An 18,118-nucleotide genomic window follows, 5' to 3' on the forward strand; every position below is an offset into this window, starting at 1 on the left:
GTCAAGAACCTCACTTCCAAGTTCCAACCTATCAAGCTAACTGGAAACAGGGGGCACTGCATCAAGTTCACAAACATTTCTGGCTCTATGGCTGTCATTAGCTCGGTGGATTTCATCCCCTCCAACCCCGTTTCCTTCCCCAGTACTCTCAATAAGAGTGGGGAGGGTACCGCCAAGCCAGAAGTTGCTTTTTAACAAGTGTACTCATGGTGGAGAGTGGATTTACTCCATGTTGATGATGGCCAGTGGGCCAGAAATGCTTCCGTGGATCGATTCCCTTCCCATGGGAGACTTTTAATGCCTGGAGGTTGACTGATACTGTGGTGAGCAGTGTGGCACCTCGTACTGAATTTAACATTGAGTTCTTTCACAGACTGCAACTTATAATTTATTTCTTTGCTATAATAAAGTCCTCGACAACTATCCAATGGATGACAAAACAGGGTTGATATGTCACAAGCACCCTCTGTTGGTCAGCAGGTGGTGCTTGTGTGGCACATGGATTTAGTCACCATTGAAGTTATGAGATGATAATATACATACTATAATAACAGCGCTTTTATTTATTTGTTTCAGCCCAACCAGCTATCTCTTTCATTGTATGATTCCCTCTCAGGCATATTTTTCATTGCTGAGGGAAATCCTTTCCTTAATCAATTCAATATACAGTACTCCCATTCATTACTTGCTTCTTTCTGATGTAAAAGTTGAGTACAGTACTGCATGCTAATCAGACAACTTCAACTATGCTCTTCTTTTTCAACTGAAGTTTCTCCTTAATTACCTCCACCACCGAAGGTGGACTTATTTATTTATTTGTAAGCAGGAATTTTCAAAACGTTATGGACAGATTCGGAGAAAACTTGGTGGACAGGTTGGGTTGGGTGTGTGACAAGGATGAACTGATTAGATTTTGGTGAAGATCCAGATACTATAATTTTTTTTTAAAGCGATTATTCACGATAGAAAGATAGGGCCAAAAACGATATACAGCATGACATCTCAAAAAGTTGGACAGATTCTGACAAAATTTGGTGGATGAGTTTGGTAGGTGTCAAGAACAAGTCGATTCAGTTTTGGTTAAGGTCTAGATGCAGATCTGCCCTATCGGTTAGATACAAAATGTAAACTGTTCAGCATCATGGAGGTACGTGCTCTACCGAGTGCCATTCTCGTTTAGTCTGTTATATGTATAGTAATTGCAATGTGATACTCATGTTTTCTGAGCCAAAGGTATCAAATCATTGAAAATAAATAAATACAAATCAAACAGCCATGATACCATCACATTTATTTGCAATGAAGACAAAAATGTCATTCTTACATTCTAAGAAATCTCAACCTCTACCATCTCAATCAGTCCTATGACTTTCTCCTATCCTGTACTCACGTATCACTGGAGTAAACTTTTTGGTTTTTGGATAGACAAGCAGAGACGGTGTCAACTGATGTCGAGGTAATTAAGGAAACGGGAAAGGCTCACAGGAAGTTTGACAGAATGCAAGTCAGCAAGTGAGAGATGGAGACGCAAGGAGAGGCGACAGAGATGCTGAAGTGTAGGTACGTGAAGAGGAGGAAGCCAAAACTGCAGGCCTCCATCGCTAGTCCTGAGACAAATAAAAGAAAAGTGAAAGACACCAAGAGGGTAACTTTGACATTGCCTTGCATCATGGTAAATAGAACGTTACTTTAAAAGGATGCAGTTAAGCATGATGTGCCGATTACAATGCCAAACATGCTGCTCCAGCAAACATCTTAGATTGCATCAAGCAATTACAACAGAGGCTGTAGTGCCTCCTGCTCTGGGCAATCAACAATCACCAGGAAAGCAAGGAATTGCTCCCATCAATTTCTTCATATGAATAAGAACAATTTTTTCTTTTCTTTTTTAAATCATGGAGATACAAAACATCAAATTAAATATTAGGAACACTCGGCAATTCAGAGGAAGCGGCAAAAGATGCCAAATCAGAAGGCAATGGGATTATTCACCCCAAATAATAATAGCACAATAGATGAACAATGATGGTCAGAGTCAGCAAAAGGGAACAGAACCTGACAAAGATAAGAGTTAAGAAGAAAAAATAAAAAAAAGTAGTGAGGAAGGCACGAAATGTAAAACGGCCTATGTTGTTCCTTTAAAAAAAATAAAAATAAAAAAATAAAAAAAACGAACAACATGGGTACTTGTTCCTTTTTTCAAACTGTTCATAACTGCAAGGAGAAAATCTTACCCCACAATGAGCACCCCACCATTTGAGGTGTATGAACAGCAGAGACCTCCGCTCACCGAGGAAACTGCAATTGGACATCCCTCCCCAAGACGCCATAAACGCATCAACCTGCAGATACAGTTTGAGCGTTACAGAAGACGCAGGAGGAGGTTGAACACAAAATGGATTGTAGGGGAAAAGGAATCAGCAGTGGGGAATGACAGACGAAGGGGAATGTTCAAATAAGTATCCGCTTCATATAATATGGATGCAGACCAGCAAGGTGAAAGATGTCTTCCACCCATGTTAATTATCCACCACTTATGTAATGAATGGACAAACTCCTTCATGGTGTCCTTTCTCACCTGTCATCAGCAAGAGTAGCCAAGTGCATTCCATCTGGACTGAACGCCACAGCTTTCACCCAGTGATCATTCGCTCCTCCAGCAAAAATTGGTGATGGAGGAGGAAGGAGGTGCCTGAGTATGGGTAAGGGTCAAAATTTAAGCATTTGCTGGAAGGGAGCAATAAGAGCTCTTGAAAATGATTATCGACAGGGAGAAGAACTTGATCTGATGAGATAAAGGTCCTCATGAGATGGATAACTAAGCACCTGAGTTTGTTGAGGAGGGTGACAGAGTGAGGTTCCCAGAGGCACACTGTGGAATCAAAGGAAGCGGTGGCAAGGATAGCACCGTCTGGCGAGAAGTCACAGCTAACCACATCATGGTGGTGAGCATCAAGCTTAGCCTTGAGGTGCCAGCTCTTCACTGTCCAGAGGAAGGCCTGAATGTCAAAACAAATAGTGAAAGAAATGAGTTCTCTTACTGGATGAAAAGTCCCAGCAGCTCCGTTGGTTCATAAAATAATGCTTTGCCTTTTTAAACTACTTCCGAAGTCCGTTGCTGACCGATTTTCCATTTCCCACGGAGCATAGGAGAGAAGAGTCAGGAGAGAAAGCCGAGCATCTGACCCAACCAGGATGGCCCTTCAAGACCTTCACCATGTTGCCTTGGGTAGGGAGTAGCAAGAGGGGAAGATACAACTTCCTTCTCTTCACAAGTTTATAGTTTCATCTCCAAGCATTCAACACCCCCTCCTCCCCACAACCCGAGCTATATAAGTTTTATTTCACCAGCTCCCACTCAATCGATCATCTTGAAAGTCTCACTCTCCCTCACTCATTCACTCTCTCACCATCATCTCCCATATCCCACACCCTCAGTGTTCTGTCTTGTGAGGCCGAGACAAGGGTGAGAAGGTCATCTGGTGAGAAGGTGAGATGCAAAATGGCAGCAGAGTGATCCATCAGATATAATAGGAACTGACCTGTGAGGATGTGGATGGAAAGAAGGTTAGGGAAGGAGACTGAGCAGGTGAAGCAGATGATGGGGTGATCTGATGGATTATTGTACCAAGAGATCAAATGATTGTCATTAGTGTGCAAGAGTTGGAGATGCGTGAACCAGCAAGTTAGGAAAACAGATCAGGATGGAGTTTTTTTTAAAAAAGCTTCATGTGATTGTTTGTGGATAGGTGTTAGAGAATTTGAAAAGACAACCACGTGAGGTCCAGTGCTTTTCTTGTGCAACACTTTGGTGGGATAGCTCATCCAAAGGCCTTCGAGAGTTGACAACTCATCAAACTTCAAGGATAATATCGGACTTTCATTACCAAAGGCGGCAATACCACAGGAAAGATGACAATGTAGAATTAAAAAAAAATTATATACAAAATAAATGTTTTGCATTGGTATGTTCCACAGCACGAAGGCAAACTGTTGGTAGACAAACACCCTTTTTTGCTGACATCCATTGCTTATTAATAAGTGATTGAAGCAAACAACCAATGGGAAGATGGTTTTATTCAAAGGGAGGAGGGTCGGAGAGGAAGTTGTGTGGAGTGGGTGTGGGGGATTGCACATATGGGACTCATGCAATTCCTGTGCTTCACAAAGAAGTTTTTTTCCTATAGATCTATAAAACCAGTCCAGTAAACGCCAGCCTTATCAACCTCGAGGAAGATTGTTTTTATTGCAGCAATAACAACTCTGCAGTGCCACATACTGTACTTCTCAATACAGTAAATCTATATTCAGCAGCTGAAAGGGGCAATGCGATTTAAATACCACTGAAAACTAAACAATGTGAATATGGACAACCCTTTGGTATTGGAGAAAGAGAAAGAAAATAGGAGAGAGTGTGGCAGAAGAAGAAGCACTCCTTTCATGTCTTCAGATGCATAGGACTGCTGAAGCAGTTTTTTTCCATTGGCATGGGGGCAAAAATCCTGAACGGGTTAGCACTCTGATTGAGGATACTCAAATGGCCTATTCTTCCTAGCAAGGCCTATTCATCTTGCCGACCTCGTAAAGATGACAGTCTAAGTCAACCCACCTGGTGTTATCTAACGGCACGACAGGGACTCAAACTCAGGACAGCAAGTTCTTAATCCAGCCACCTAAAGCGTTCAGCCAATACCAGGCTCTTGGAGTGGGGAAACCACATAAAAAATAAAAGCGAATTTGTAAAATTTTAAATACATTTCCATTGACCATCACACTTCCTCTTTATCACCATGGTTAATTGTGTCATGGCATCCTGGGGAGGGGTGGTCAAGGGTGGGTAAGAATTACAAATTATAAAAGAAAAAAAAAAGAATTCTCCCAATTGAAGAAAAATTTACTTGAAGGCAAAAATGAAACCCATCATTGGTAGAAGTTCGACACGTCTGATGCAAGAATGTCACCTAAGGTCGTCAAAATAAACAACACAAAGTCCGACAGGATGGTACAAAGGTAGTGCACCTACCTTTGAGCCATCTGGTCTGGATTTCATTCCCTGACGAGACTATAAACGGTTGGATTGGTGATTCAGACAAGGCATCGCCTCAAAGTTTGTGCCATCCCTCGGACAGAGGTCAAATGGGTGTCCCAAATGCGAGCATTAATTGGTGGAAGTTAAAGATTGGTGCCCTGAACACATTAAATTCCTGTTCCTGCTATGCAGCAGATACAGCAAGTTGTCAGGTCTGCTTGTTACCTCCACCACCAAAGGCAAACAGAGGTTATGTTTTCACCCCATGTTGGTCTGTCTGTGAACAGGATATCTCAAGAAGTTATGGATGGATTAGTTAGGTGACAAGAACACAAATTAGGTGGAAAGAACGAGCCAATTCGATTTTGGTTCAGATCCGGGTCCAGATCCGGCCAATCAATGGGATACAAAATGTAAACTGTTCTGCCTGGTGGAGGTATAGTGTTTTTTGAAAGTATTCACACCCCTTGACATCACATTTTGTTGTGTTGCAGCCTGAATTTAAAATGGATTAAATTGAGATTTTTTTGTCACTGATCTACATACTGCACAACACCCCATAATGTCAAAGTGGAATTTCTTTTTTCGGAAATTTTTACAAATTAAACAAAAATGAAAAGCCGAAATGTCGAGTCAATAAGTATTGAACCCCTTTGCTATGACACTCCAAAGTGAGCGCAGGTGCATCCAAATTATTTTCTTGATCATCCATGAGATGTCTCGACAACTTGATTGGAGTTCACCTGTGACCAATTCAATTGATTGCACGTGATTTAGAAAGAAACACACCTTTATATACAAGGTCCCACAGTTGATGGTGCATGTCAGAGCAGAAACCATGAAGTCAAGGAACTGTCCGTAGAACTCCGAGATAGAATTGTGAAGAGGCTGAGATCTGGGGAAGGGTATAAAATAATTTCTAGAGTGTTGAAAGTTCCCAAGAGCACAGTGAGCTCCATCATTTGGAAATGGAAAGAATATGGTACTACCCAGACTCTTCCTTCAGCTGCCTGTCCGACCAACTGGACAAGAAGGATCTTGGTCAGGGAGGTGAACAAGAACCCAATGACCACTCCACAGAGTTCCTTGGCTGAGATGGGAGAACCTACCAGAAGGACAACAGTGTCTGCAACACTTCAAAAATCGAGGCTTTATGGTATAGTGGCCAAACTGAAACCACTCCTGAGAAAAAGGCACATGGCAGCATGCCTGGAGTTTGCAAAAGTCACATGAAAGACTCAGAGCACGAAGCAAAATATACTGTGGTCTGATGAAATGAAAAAAATTGAACTCTTTGGCCTGAATGCAAAACGCTACATCTGATGGAAACAGAGTGCAGCTCATCACCCATCTAACACCATCCCCACCATGAAGCATGCTGGTGGCAGCATCAAGCTATGGGGATGCTTTTTACTGGCAGGTACTGGGAGACTTGTAAGGATAGAGGGAACAATGAATGGAGTCAAATACAGTAAAATCCTTGAGGAGAACCTGCTTCAGAATGCAAAAGATCTCAGAATGCGGCGAAGATTTACATTCTAACATGACAATGACCCTAAGTGTACAATCAAGGCTTCAGAACAAGAATGTGAAAGTTCTTGAGTGGCCCCGTCAAAGCCCAGACTTGAACTCCATTGAGAATCTGTGGAAAGACTTGAAGATTGCTGTTCATCGACGCTCCCCATCCAACTTGACAGAGCTTCAGCAAATCTGCAAGGAAGTATGGGAGAAAATACCTAAATCCAAATGTGAAAAGCTGATACAGACATACCCAGGAATACTTGAAGCTGTAATCGCTACCAAAGGCACTTCTACAAAGTATTGACTCAGGGTGTTGAATACTTCTGTAAATTGGATATTTCTGTATTTCATTTTCAATAAACTTGTAAAAATTCCCAAAAACATGTTTTCCCTTTGTCATTATGGGGTATTTTGTGGAGATTGGTGATGAAAAATTTAAATTTAATCCATATGAAAAAGTCGAGGGGTGCGAATACTTTCTGAAGGCTCTATATGTGCTCTACCAAGTGCCATTCTCGGTTTATCTTGAATCTGTTTTCAACACAGACAATCCGCCTGATGTCCCATCACAACTTGTCCACTTGCACATGCAAATTAGCCTTTAAATGTATGCATTTTGCATCAACATCCTGTTCCAAGCAAGCTTGAATGTGTTATTGTAGGAACTCTCCAGCAACATGGCTACTGTCCAGTAAATCAATTTTTGTTTTGTTTTATGGAGGTTCACATGAAGCATCCACTCTGGCATTCACGCCCTGCCTCATAGATCAATAGCATTGTTTATGAAATAAAAAGACATTCCACACAGCGATATTCACATACATTCCCACAATCCACCTCTCCACCCAACATTAAAAAAAAAGAATTCACCCGCAGCAAAACAAGTCGCCAACAACCAAGAATCACACCAACAGGCCCATCGACTACATCACACTCACAGCTCCAGCAATAAAATAAAACCACAGCTTCACAAATTCATCACATTTCAGAATTACATTTAGTCTGAAAAACTCTGGTCCAACAACTGGAACTAAAACTTTTTTTTAATCCACCGCACAAGCACGTCAATTAATTTAGATGGAGAAGTAAATTTGTGTGTGTGATACGCGAGTCTACAGACAAATGGATGTTTTGAAAATTCTTCAAAGTCTGCCATCACTTCCTGATACCTATCTCACAATTCCACACAGCAGTTTGAAGCATCACAGCTCGGTGTTTCCGTCTCTCGGCTCCCAAACACAAGGCAGTGAGTGAAAACGAGTCAGAAATACAAGCCATTCTCACCTGTTCCAACATCCCATATTTGCAGTCGTCCACTGGCCAAACCGGTTGCCAGCAGTAGATTGTCCCCTCCAAAACGAAACCTCCGCCAGCGGTTTCCTGGTTCTCCAACGCCAGATAGGGATCCTGAAGTCCAAACATCTCCATTTTTTTGACTCTCTCCAGCTTCTCGGCTCAAGCCAATATCCCATTTCTCTCTGGTTGCCCAACAACCCTGACCACCCAAACTTTTTGCAGCTACCCAACCATCTTCCTTTCCACAACAGATTCCAGTGTTCTGCCTTGTCCACGCTTTACGTCCTGAAGGAGTTCCACGACTCCCAAGCGCCAAGCTCAGAACTGGCTCACCACAATCTATGAGGCGCTCTGGAAATAGAGATGAGGAGGCCAAGGAAGAGACGAGGCTGGGTAAAGGGGAAAAGGGTAACGGAGGATTAGTCAACTTTTCCTCATCTAATGTCCTTTTGTTTCTTTTATCTGAAAAATTCACAAATGCAAATACCATAGGAATACAACTATCTCCTTCCAAAGGCTCACATAGTTTTACTTTAAACTTCTGATGATTCAAGGTGTACAAGGGAAATAAATATGACAGATTCTTTGAATGTCTCTGACAATCTTTTTTTATTTTTTTTTTTTTTTTTTTTGCATAACTTTGAAGGTTTGAACAGACACAGTGACTGAAGCCGTTCACTGACCAAACACTCAAATCTTTCTCCGACTATTTATAGCTGGCAAGGGGCTCTCCAGAACAAGGTCTCCTTCTGTCTGACATATCAAATGTCATCACACCCATGGGGGGGTGGGGACACATTTTCAACCAAGTCTGGAACAGGAAGGCTTTTTCCTACTCCAGATTTCAAACAAAACCAAGTTTGTTTTTTCTTTTCTCAATCTTCTAATTTGGGGATTTCACAATAATTTAAGTTTATGTTTGCGTGCAATTTTCAAAATCGGAAATAGAATTGCCTAACTCGTCAAAAAATTAATAAATTGTTTAAAAGAAGAGCTCCACACCAGCAAACATGCACCATTCCCCACCCAACCTGAGCAGTTCCATAGAAAACACTGACATGTGGCACAAGTAAAGGCAACTAAGCACCCTCCTCCCAATCTTCCAACACCCCTCCCCCATCCACGTCCCCACTTCTCCGACACAATTCCACTCCCCTTCCCTCGAGCTAACAAGTATCATTTTTTGCTTCACCCTACCCAACCTGTGTTTACACTCTTGTTCTTAGTTATTGTATTACCTTGTTATAGATCCTATTGGCTTTATAATAAATAAATTACATTGGTCTATGTACTCTTGATTATGACATTCAATTTTTGGTTGTTGTTGTTGTGCGATTTTAAGGAATAATGCTTTGAAATCTGAAAATGTAACCATCAAGCATCGCATGATAAGTCGCAGTGCAGTTTGTTCATTGGTTAAACTTAGGCTTACCCTCCTCCACACCCCCTACCCCTTTGTGTTTTATGGAAGGATGTGGACCACAAGACTTCATTCTTGAGAAAGGTTAGCAGAGGCATGGGCTGAAAGGTTGTGTTGCTCAACAAAATGTCAAGCGTTTCAAGAAACTCAGGTTGGAGGACTTGTGGCTGCATGATGCATGTTATAAATATTTTCCAAATGTTTGTTGTTTTTGTGTGTCCTCAACTGTTTGTTTCAAGTCCACAACCACTCCCCCCCCCCTTCACAAAGTCCAAGCCCTCCCTTCCTCCTCCAACCCTAAAGCATGAATCCCACCTACCCCCCAGAAAGTTCTCAACACCCCTCCCCCGAAGCCTCAGCCTCCCTCTCCCAACTCTGTCCCATATTTGCGACCTCCCTCCCCCCTCAACCCCAACTGTCCTCCCCTCCTCACAAAAAGCAAAACGGCCATTCCTGCATTGATCATTAAAACAGCAAAATATTTAACGCTTTCCCCTCACCGAACATACTATCACCGACTGCACAGAAACTGTGATTGAAACAGCTCCTACATGTCATGACCAGTCACGGACACCAATACAACTTACAATCCCGCGAGATATGCGGAAACCCCGTGGAATTGCAACATCAATAACCCAAAACCAATTATCTTCTTCCTGATGCACATATACACATCATTAAAATCAATCTCAGATCGTAAATTTCACCACTATCTCAGATCATCCCGACTCCAAAACCATGATCTTTTTTAGCCTCGTTCACTGCCTCACCCCCCCCCCCCCACCCAACCTCACCCCAAACCCTCCTTCTTCCAAATTTTTAGTTTTCCCTCCCTGGGAGTTTCCTTCTGTATCCATCTGGTCCACCCCATGCATCCTCTCCTACCCTCAACCCCCCATTCCTCCCCACACACATTTTGTCCAAGTTTCCCTCCTTCTCGGCCTTCATCTCTGTTGTTGTTGTTTCACCCCTCTCCTGTTCCTTTTTGCCCTGTTACATCCTGATCCGTTCAATGTACTTGCTCTTCTACGAGCCTCAACACTGTATACCAAATAATAATAATAATAATAATAATAATGACAGTTTTATTTTATGTTGCAAGATTCCCAGAAGTCCTCAGACAAAGACCTTCATAATGACATGGATTTTTATGGTACCTGCATGGTCGAAGCATTCAAGAGAAAAGAGATGGAAATGATAGCAAGGACCTGCACAACCTCCACAGGAAAAGTCCTGCTTGAGAGAATTCCACATAGTTATTTGTGAAGTGTATATACAAGACTCCTGCCTCGATCACTGAGGCCTATATGTACTGTGATCTTCACAAGGCCCTTAACTCATAGCGGCTCCAACCTTTCAATATTTGATGATGCATTGAACTGTCACTTTGGTCATTTTACACTAAAGGGAAAATTATAGAGAGGACATGGCGATTGTGAATGTAACCGTTCTGAAGACGTCATTGGCTTCGCATAGCAGTAAGCACAAATATGGCAGCCATATAATTTTTCAGGTTGTTGTTGTTGTTGTGTTGTACGGGTCAGTTCTGTTCGAACAAGCCCACGGCAAGGAGATAGCCGATCAATCTCCCAGGAGCGATCCAGAGATCCCTCAGATCTATGATGTTGTGCGCTTGTCAAAGTGGAGCCAGGACCACGCAGTCTTCCATAATGGGTTTCGTTGTGTGTGGGGCAGCCTGGCAGAGGTTGTAGGTGTTGTCAGTGGTGTCGTCGAATCTGTGTTTGTTATGTAAAAGCTGTGGATGGTGTCCACAGCGGAGGTGTGCAAGGTGAACACGATAAGACTTGGAGAGTAGTTGGTCTGTGTCATGGATGGGTGGGGGTTTACTGCCCAGGATACTGTTTGAGCCTCGTTACCCTTTACCACCGAAGGTGAAGGAGGTTATGTTTTCACCCCCTTTCTATCGGTTTGTTTGTGTACAGGATATCTCAAAAAGTTGTGGACGGAATTTAGCCGTGCATGGGGTGGACTCATCTGCACTGCCTTGGATAGTGCAGTGCAACATCCTCTATGCAGAGAAACTGGTTCCAAGCACATCAGTCTGGTTGAAGGGTGGGGTGGTGATGATCAATTGATCCGAAAGAGAGAGGAGGGAGAATAACACGTTTTACCAGGCCAGGCTTGCGGGATGGTCTTGCATCTTGTTAACACAATCAGTCTCATGCATCCTCTCCCAAAGATAGAAGATACAACAGTGACTATTCCTCTTTACACAAATAAACCACCACTCACCACTCACACCCTCTCTCATCCCTTTTCTCCACAAACAACATGATATTTGTAACAGATGATACTCAATTGTTAGGAATAAACCATTTTTTTCAGATTTCCAAAAATGAAGTATTTGTGCTTCATGCAATCTATCTACAGGTTATTTCAAGAGCAGCCATCACCATTAGGAAGGGAGGCACTGGGAGGGACTGGGGGGGGGACTGGAAAGAGGTAGAATGCTATTTATTTATTTTCAAATGACTCGGGTCATAAAGTAGATGAACAAAGTCACTGTCAAGTAGTGTCCAATGTAAATTTCTGATCGATAGGAAATGATAACCAGTGAATTACCCTTGAGCTCCACAAAGCTGTTTCCAAGGTACTATGCGGACTGTTGTACGACCAGTTGCCCAAGCCACGCAGGAGCCATCAGGTGCAAGTCCCAGAGTCCTCCTGTGCTCTCCACCTTTGCTTCTGCGTCCTAAAGTTCCATGCAGCTCGCACAACAGCTGGGCACGAGCTGGGGTGGCATTGGTGAGGGGTAAACAGTGTTAGTACAATGGCATCAGTCTCCCATGTCCTTCATTCAAAAACCTAAAAGTTTAACCTGCTGCTTTAAGGTAATTATCTATTAAGGTAAAACTCCTTTGAAACCTGTCCATAACTGAGTTTCACTTTTTAATGATTCTCTGTCCACTAAATGCTTTTCTACCGCTCCATTTGTTTCCCATTCTATCTTCCTCCTCCGACTTCACTTCTTCATCTCACGATGAGATTGTCATGGACTGTGCAATCAAAGACATTGTAAGCTGAATGGGCTAAAACTAGAGTGAAGAATCATGTTGCTAATTACGGTGCAGTTTAGTCGATAATATTGTTGTGCAACCGGGGCTCAGGTTCACCACTAGGAGGGCTTCTCAGACTCTTCCCAACCTCCAGTCCTGCAGGCCGCCGCGCCGCAGATAAGTCCATGGCCCGTCGGGTTGTTAAGCAACTACGAACAGATTGATAAAGCCAAACCTGGCAGGTTCCCTGCTCCAAAACACGTTACCTTCATAATCAAGCAATCAATGCAATTGGTGGCATGCATTTACAAGTAATAATCAAATGATACAGGCAGGCAAAGACACATGAGGAATTGAGTTACCCTTAGCATTTATTCCCCTTCTTCAATCTTATTTCAACCGGTTATACAAACAACATGGCACCGGCAGGATCATACGAAGAAAACTTAGAGAAGAACAGAAGACAGAGGCAGAGCAAGGCGTAGGTTCTGCCATTAATTCACCACGGCACACGTCGACGGACGTGTGCCAATCCTGAAACAAGTAAGGAATGAAGAAAAGCAGAAAGGTGTTGATGCAATGTATGCTGATTGATGAAACTGCAGAACTTAAACTGGAGGAGCACTCGGGAGAGTGCAAAACCTCCACCGCCAATACTGCTGGGTCACTCAAGTGACCCTTATATCTTATTCATTAAATATGATGTCAACAGTGCTGACAGTTATAGTTCTTTTCTCCATTTTTTTTTTGGGGGGGGGGGGGTGGAAATCACTTAAAACATGTAAAAATGCAAAATAAATAAATAAAACAAAAAAAAATCGAAATTTTGTTGAAAAAAAAGTTGCAAATTTTTTTTTTTCTCCAACAATTTTTTTTTGGGGGGGGGACCAAGTCCAAAATTTAATGGCATGATCCTTGGACCATACCTAACCTCCCCCCCACCAAGTTTCGTCGAAATCTGTCGGAGTTTTTCCGAAAGACTGTTTACAAACAAACAAACAAAAAATAAAACAATGTCACCCGCAGGGTGACCCGTATCTTGCCACCGTATCAAGGTGACCACGTGTGACTTCTTTAAGGTCACACCGAGGTGAACAGAGCAGCTATCCACCAGGAGCGACTCCTTGAGGAATATCTGCCTACGAGAGATTCCGATGAGAATCGTTCTACAGAGTAACCATGAAAAAAATGGGTTTGCCTCATAACACCATCAAATGACGTCATAATGTCTCAAACTTGACATATCTTGAAAGCACTCATAGAGGTGTTCAATTTGAGGTACTACACGATATGGTTCCTAAAACTTGAAAATTTGACCTTGGGTCAAATATGTTTGACCTCAGGAGCTAACCATGAAGGTCAAGGCCAATCGCCACCAAAAACGAATCAGCTGAGCGCCAGACCATATACTACATTCCCATAAAGTTTGGAGACGACTAGATTAAAATTACTCAAAAAATAAGGGTTTCGTCGACTCCCCTGATTTGCGACAAAGTGACCTTGACCTTTGACCTTGACCTTCAAAATTTTGTGCGCTGAAAGGGACCTCTATAGGCCTCTGATATGCAAAGTTACAAAAATTTCCAATGATAACTGTGCTCTGCAGAATTTTTTATACGTGATTACAGACAAACAAAAAATAAAAATAAAAAAAAACATACAAGCTGACTAACATATCTTGCAAAAACTTTGTTTTGGCAAGATAACAAACAGAAAGGGGTGAAAACAGTAGCCTCCATCCATCTTCGAAGATGGCGGAGGTTAAAAACACGGAAAAACGAGATTTTCCGAGGTGGATCTGGGGTATGCTCCCCCCCAAAAATTGAAAAACATCAAAATATGAATTTTGAAAATATGAGTAAAAATACACCCGTGCGGGAGAGACGGTCATCTCTGTGAGAAAATATATAGCCTCCTGAAGGTAGGGCAGTTTTTGCAAACTTTGAAGTCACGTGACGCGAAAACGAAAGCGAAATTCGAAAATCCGGCCCAACCAAATTTAGATATTATCCCATAGATTCATATGCCACAATCAAATTCAAGATTGCTTGAGAAATGTAGGAGATAGATTTTTAAAATCATCATTTTCGCATTTTTTGCCAACTTTGAAGTCACGTGACACGAAAACGAAAGCGAATATCGAAAATCCGGCACGACCAAATTTAGATATTGTCCCATAGATTCATATGCCACAATCAAATTCAAGATTGCTTGAGAAATGTAGGAGGAGATAGATTTTGAAAATCGTCATTTTCACATTTTTTGCCAACTTTGAAGTCACGTGACACGAAAACAAAAGCGAATATCGCAAATCCGGCCCGACCAAAATTCAGATATTGTCCCAAAGATTCATATGCTACAATCAAATTCAAGATCGCTTGAGAAATGGCGGAGGAGATAGAATTTGAAAATCGTCATTTTTGCAACTTCAAAGGCCTCGTGACCTTGACCTTCGGTGACCTTGAAAGTCATACCATCGTGTACGTCTCATCGACCTCTATCAGGATCACTAATGACCAGATCTCCCGCTTCAACTTCATTGTGAAGGGACGGACGGACGGACGGACCGTCACCTCTCCTCTCAACACCAATATTATGAGGTCATGCTCGAAGAGATGACCTAAAAATGCCACAAGGGAATGTTAAGTTGCGGATATTCTAAACTGAATAGCCCTCTGGAACCCGTGAGGGCAGAAGGCAGGAATGTTGATGAAGGATCCAAGGAGAAATGGACTCCAGACTCTTCAGACGAGTTACACCAACCCATGTTAGTTCAGGCAACGTGAGACGTGCAAGATACCACAAAGTCAAAGAAGAGTTCTTTACACATGAGCCACATGAAGGTGCCGATATCAGGTGAAGAATCGTTACCAGCAAAACTCCACCATAAGGGTTGCGCTTTTCAGCACAACACCAGGCACAGAATATCTCCGTCGAGTGGAATGCATCTGATAGACACCAACAAATGGTGGTCGTTCGCGCCCAAAACGTCAAGCAGGCGGATCTTTAGCGTAGAAGGAAAAGACGTCTGAGGCGTTCGGAATCTGAGTCGATCCTTCATTCCACCTGCGACCGAACAATCTGCTCGGCTCTCTTCCTGTTTCACCTGGTTCCGGAAAACCCCTGATCAACCCGAGCTCGAGAATATTTACATATTATAACATGAGAATGATGCTGCTACAGATCGCAATTGCACGCAACTTCTCCTCAACCTTTTGCGAGACGATTTGTTTTTTTATTTTTTTGTATACCTTGTCGAGACTCGTATGAGAGCTAACACACAATGCACATCAAGGACAAAACGGGAGTGGGAAGGACAAAACAGTGGGGAACAGCGACATTAGGAGATCTATGGAAGGGAGAGGGATGGGGTGGGGAACACGGGGTATACAAGATGGACACTACAGGGACTTTCAGGAAGGAAAGCAGGGAATTTGAAGGAGGTGGGTTTGGGGTGGATTAACGGGGGTAGAAAAGATCGAGGATTTGGATGGGGGACGATAAGAGGTGGTGGTGAACAGCCGTTTTAAAGGCCTGGAGGGAAGAATGGGATTGAACAGAGTGAGGGAGTTTATTCCAACGGCGGGAAAAAAAAGAGGAATGAAGGATGAATGTGGGCAGCGATTCATGATTTTGGTAGTTTTACCAGAAGGGGGTTGTTTGGGGACCTTGAGCGCTCCAACACGATTGGTTATGGCAGACAACTACACCTCGGCACGAACAGGCAGGCAGCTTCTTACTCGGCTTCCCAACACATTCCAACAGCAGCAAACGTCTGACGTTCCACCTTTTATGTAGCTTGAATGAGGCAGAGACTGGAAGGGGGCAAGGGGCAGGGGGGTTGGAGAGTTCATGGGAGGTGGAGTTCCCAGGAACAAAGGCCGTGGCCTGCCCTTTGTCCCATGATAGCACATCCCGATTGGTGCGCTCACCATGCAACGCCTCCTTTGGCTGTCAATCATCTTGAGTTGAGGTCCTCCCCAGAGTCAACATCATTTCTTTACAAACGGGTTTTCCCGCCCAACAGTCCTTCCCACTCAAATGGTTTCAAAATGGGAACGTTGTTCTCTCCGTTGTAATCTGAATTTGCGGTTGTCTATTGTGCGGTGTTTTATAATGTGGTTGTGTGTGGTGCTGTATGAGAGGGCTAATAAAAGAGAAAGGAAATTTACAAATAGCTGGTTGCACCCAATATACGTGAAGACTGTTAAATGATAATTTGGAAGAGAGAGAGGGAGAAGAGAGATCGAGAGAGCCGAATTGCGCTGTGGTTCATGAAATGGCAACCACCATATGGGAGACATGAATAAAAGACAACAAAGCAGGAATAAAGGAAGGACAGGAGAGGTATGGAGGAAGAGGAAGAACACCTACAATAGCTCGCACAATGCATTTGTCCCGTTCCCCTCAAGACAATGGGTGGGTGCCTGTCTGGGCACATGTACCAACGATATGACTGACTAGGGAACTCGTATGTGTAATGGATGTTCATTCACCCGGGGGCCGGTTTTATAACCGTCACAAAATACAAATAGGAAAATACTGCATTTCAAAGTGTATTTGAAAAAGAAAAATGTTTTCATGTTTTTTCTGTAAATAACAATTTGTTTTCAGTGCAGTGATTACAAATGTTGACATATGAGATATCGGCCTCAAGCAAGGAGAAAGAGGAGAAATTCCACAAGTACAACAAGAAAAAGAGCAATGAGAAATTGCAGACCCTCACCAGGACTTGTTTTGTGTGGTGTATTTTGTGTGGCGTTTGTGTGCTGGTGTGTTCCATAATTAATAAGAGATATAGTTAGAACTGCCACTGCATAACCGCTGGCAGTGATGACAGGGTACCAAAACGTCCCATTTTGATGCAACCCCACTTTGATCGGACACCTGACCCTGACCCATGACGTTTTTATGGTTATTCAATTTAATTCTGAATGGGATTAAAATAAATTACATTCAAATCACATGGAAGACCAAATAGGAACAATCCTGCATGGGTAATCAGAAGGAACCCAAATAAGCAAAAAGCAAAGATGAAGTCATCAGGAGCAACCTGGATAGTATTCACATTTCAGCTGCTACTCCTCTACCCTCAAATGCATCCAGGCACAGCCAAGTGAACCTTATATTAAAAAATATATATATATATATATATATATATATATATATATATATATATATATATATATATATATATATACCCAGATCAAAAAATTAAATAATTCTGGCTGCCAGACCATGTGTCCCATCAAGTTGAAATTTATTTTTCAGAAATCCTATATGGCTGCTAAACCATGTGGCATCAATTATTCCTTAAAAACCTTGTACACGAATGCCTTGGGGAAAATTTGTGTGAAGCTTCTCCACGATCTGTCCAGCAGGTCTGGAGAAGATTTTTTAAGTTTTCAGGTAAATCCAATATGGCTGCCAAATCATATGGCCCATGACATCATATGTGTGAACCTTTTCTTCCTCATGGATAGGTGGTCATATGTGTAAACTTTCACCTCGATCCGTTCAGCCGTTTCAGAGAAGGAGTTTTATGAAGGTTTAAAAAAAAAAAAAAACAATATAGTTGCGGGGCCGGACATCGGTCGCGAACACGAGTGCAAGATGGAGCATTTGAGTCGGCTCAACCAATCACCCGGAATTTAGATCGTACCTTTTCGGAAAAGTAAGGGTCCCTTTCGGACCGAACTCGCCAATAGACAGACCACGTGGAGTAGGGTCGATTGCCAATTTCAATTTACCTAAATACCCACGTGGTCCAACCTCCCGGGGAAATTCACCCTCGACGGCACCAGTACGGAACGAGCCGCTTAGCATACCCATTCC

The 18,118-nt window shown here is 42.6% G+C and overlaps 1 protein-coding gene across 2 annotated transcripts in view; it reads right to left on the reverse strand.

Annotated features, from left to right (window-relative positions):
• Window positions 1-1,274: 1,274 nt before the first annotated feature.
• WSB1 (WD repeat and SOCS box containing 1) overlaps window positions 1,275-18,118 on the reverse strand; it is a 30,414-nt gene continuing 13,570 nt past the window's right edge. The window contains exons 2-9 of one of the 2 annotated variants that reach the window (XM_085878513.1): window positions 11,850-12,018; window positions 7,835-8,235; window positions 3,411-3,542; window positions 3,124-3,224; window positions 2,827-2,999; window positions 2,579-2,692; window positions 2,235-2,342; window positions 1,275-1,607 (exon numbers count right to left, since the gene is read on the reverse strand). In XM_085878513.1, the coding sequence (XP_085734639.1) occupies window positions 1,442-1,607; window positions 2,235-2,342; window positions 2,579-2,692; window positions 2,827-2,999; window positions 3,124-3,224; window positions 3,411-3,542; window positions 7,835-8,235; window positions 11,850-12,018 (1,364 nt within the window). In that variant the 3' untranslated portion in view covers window positions 1,275-1,441. The remainder of the gene's footprint in view (window positions 1,608-2,234; window positions 2,343-2,578; window positions 2,693-2,826; window positions 3,000-3,123; window positions 3,225-3,410; window positions 3,543-7,834; window positions 8,236-11,849; window positions 12,019-18,118) is intronic. The other variant, XM_085878521.1, reaches the window with a different exon arrangement.

Source organism: Eptatretus burgeri, chromosome 1, assembly GCF_056783735.1.
Source record: "Eptatretus burgeri isolate ZD-2024b chromosome 1, Ebu_testis_v1, whole genome shotgun sequence".
Lineage (NCBI taxonomy): Eukaryota > Metazoa > Chordata > Myxini > Myxiniformes > Myxinidae > Eptatretus > Eptatretus burgeri.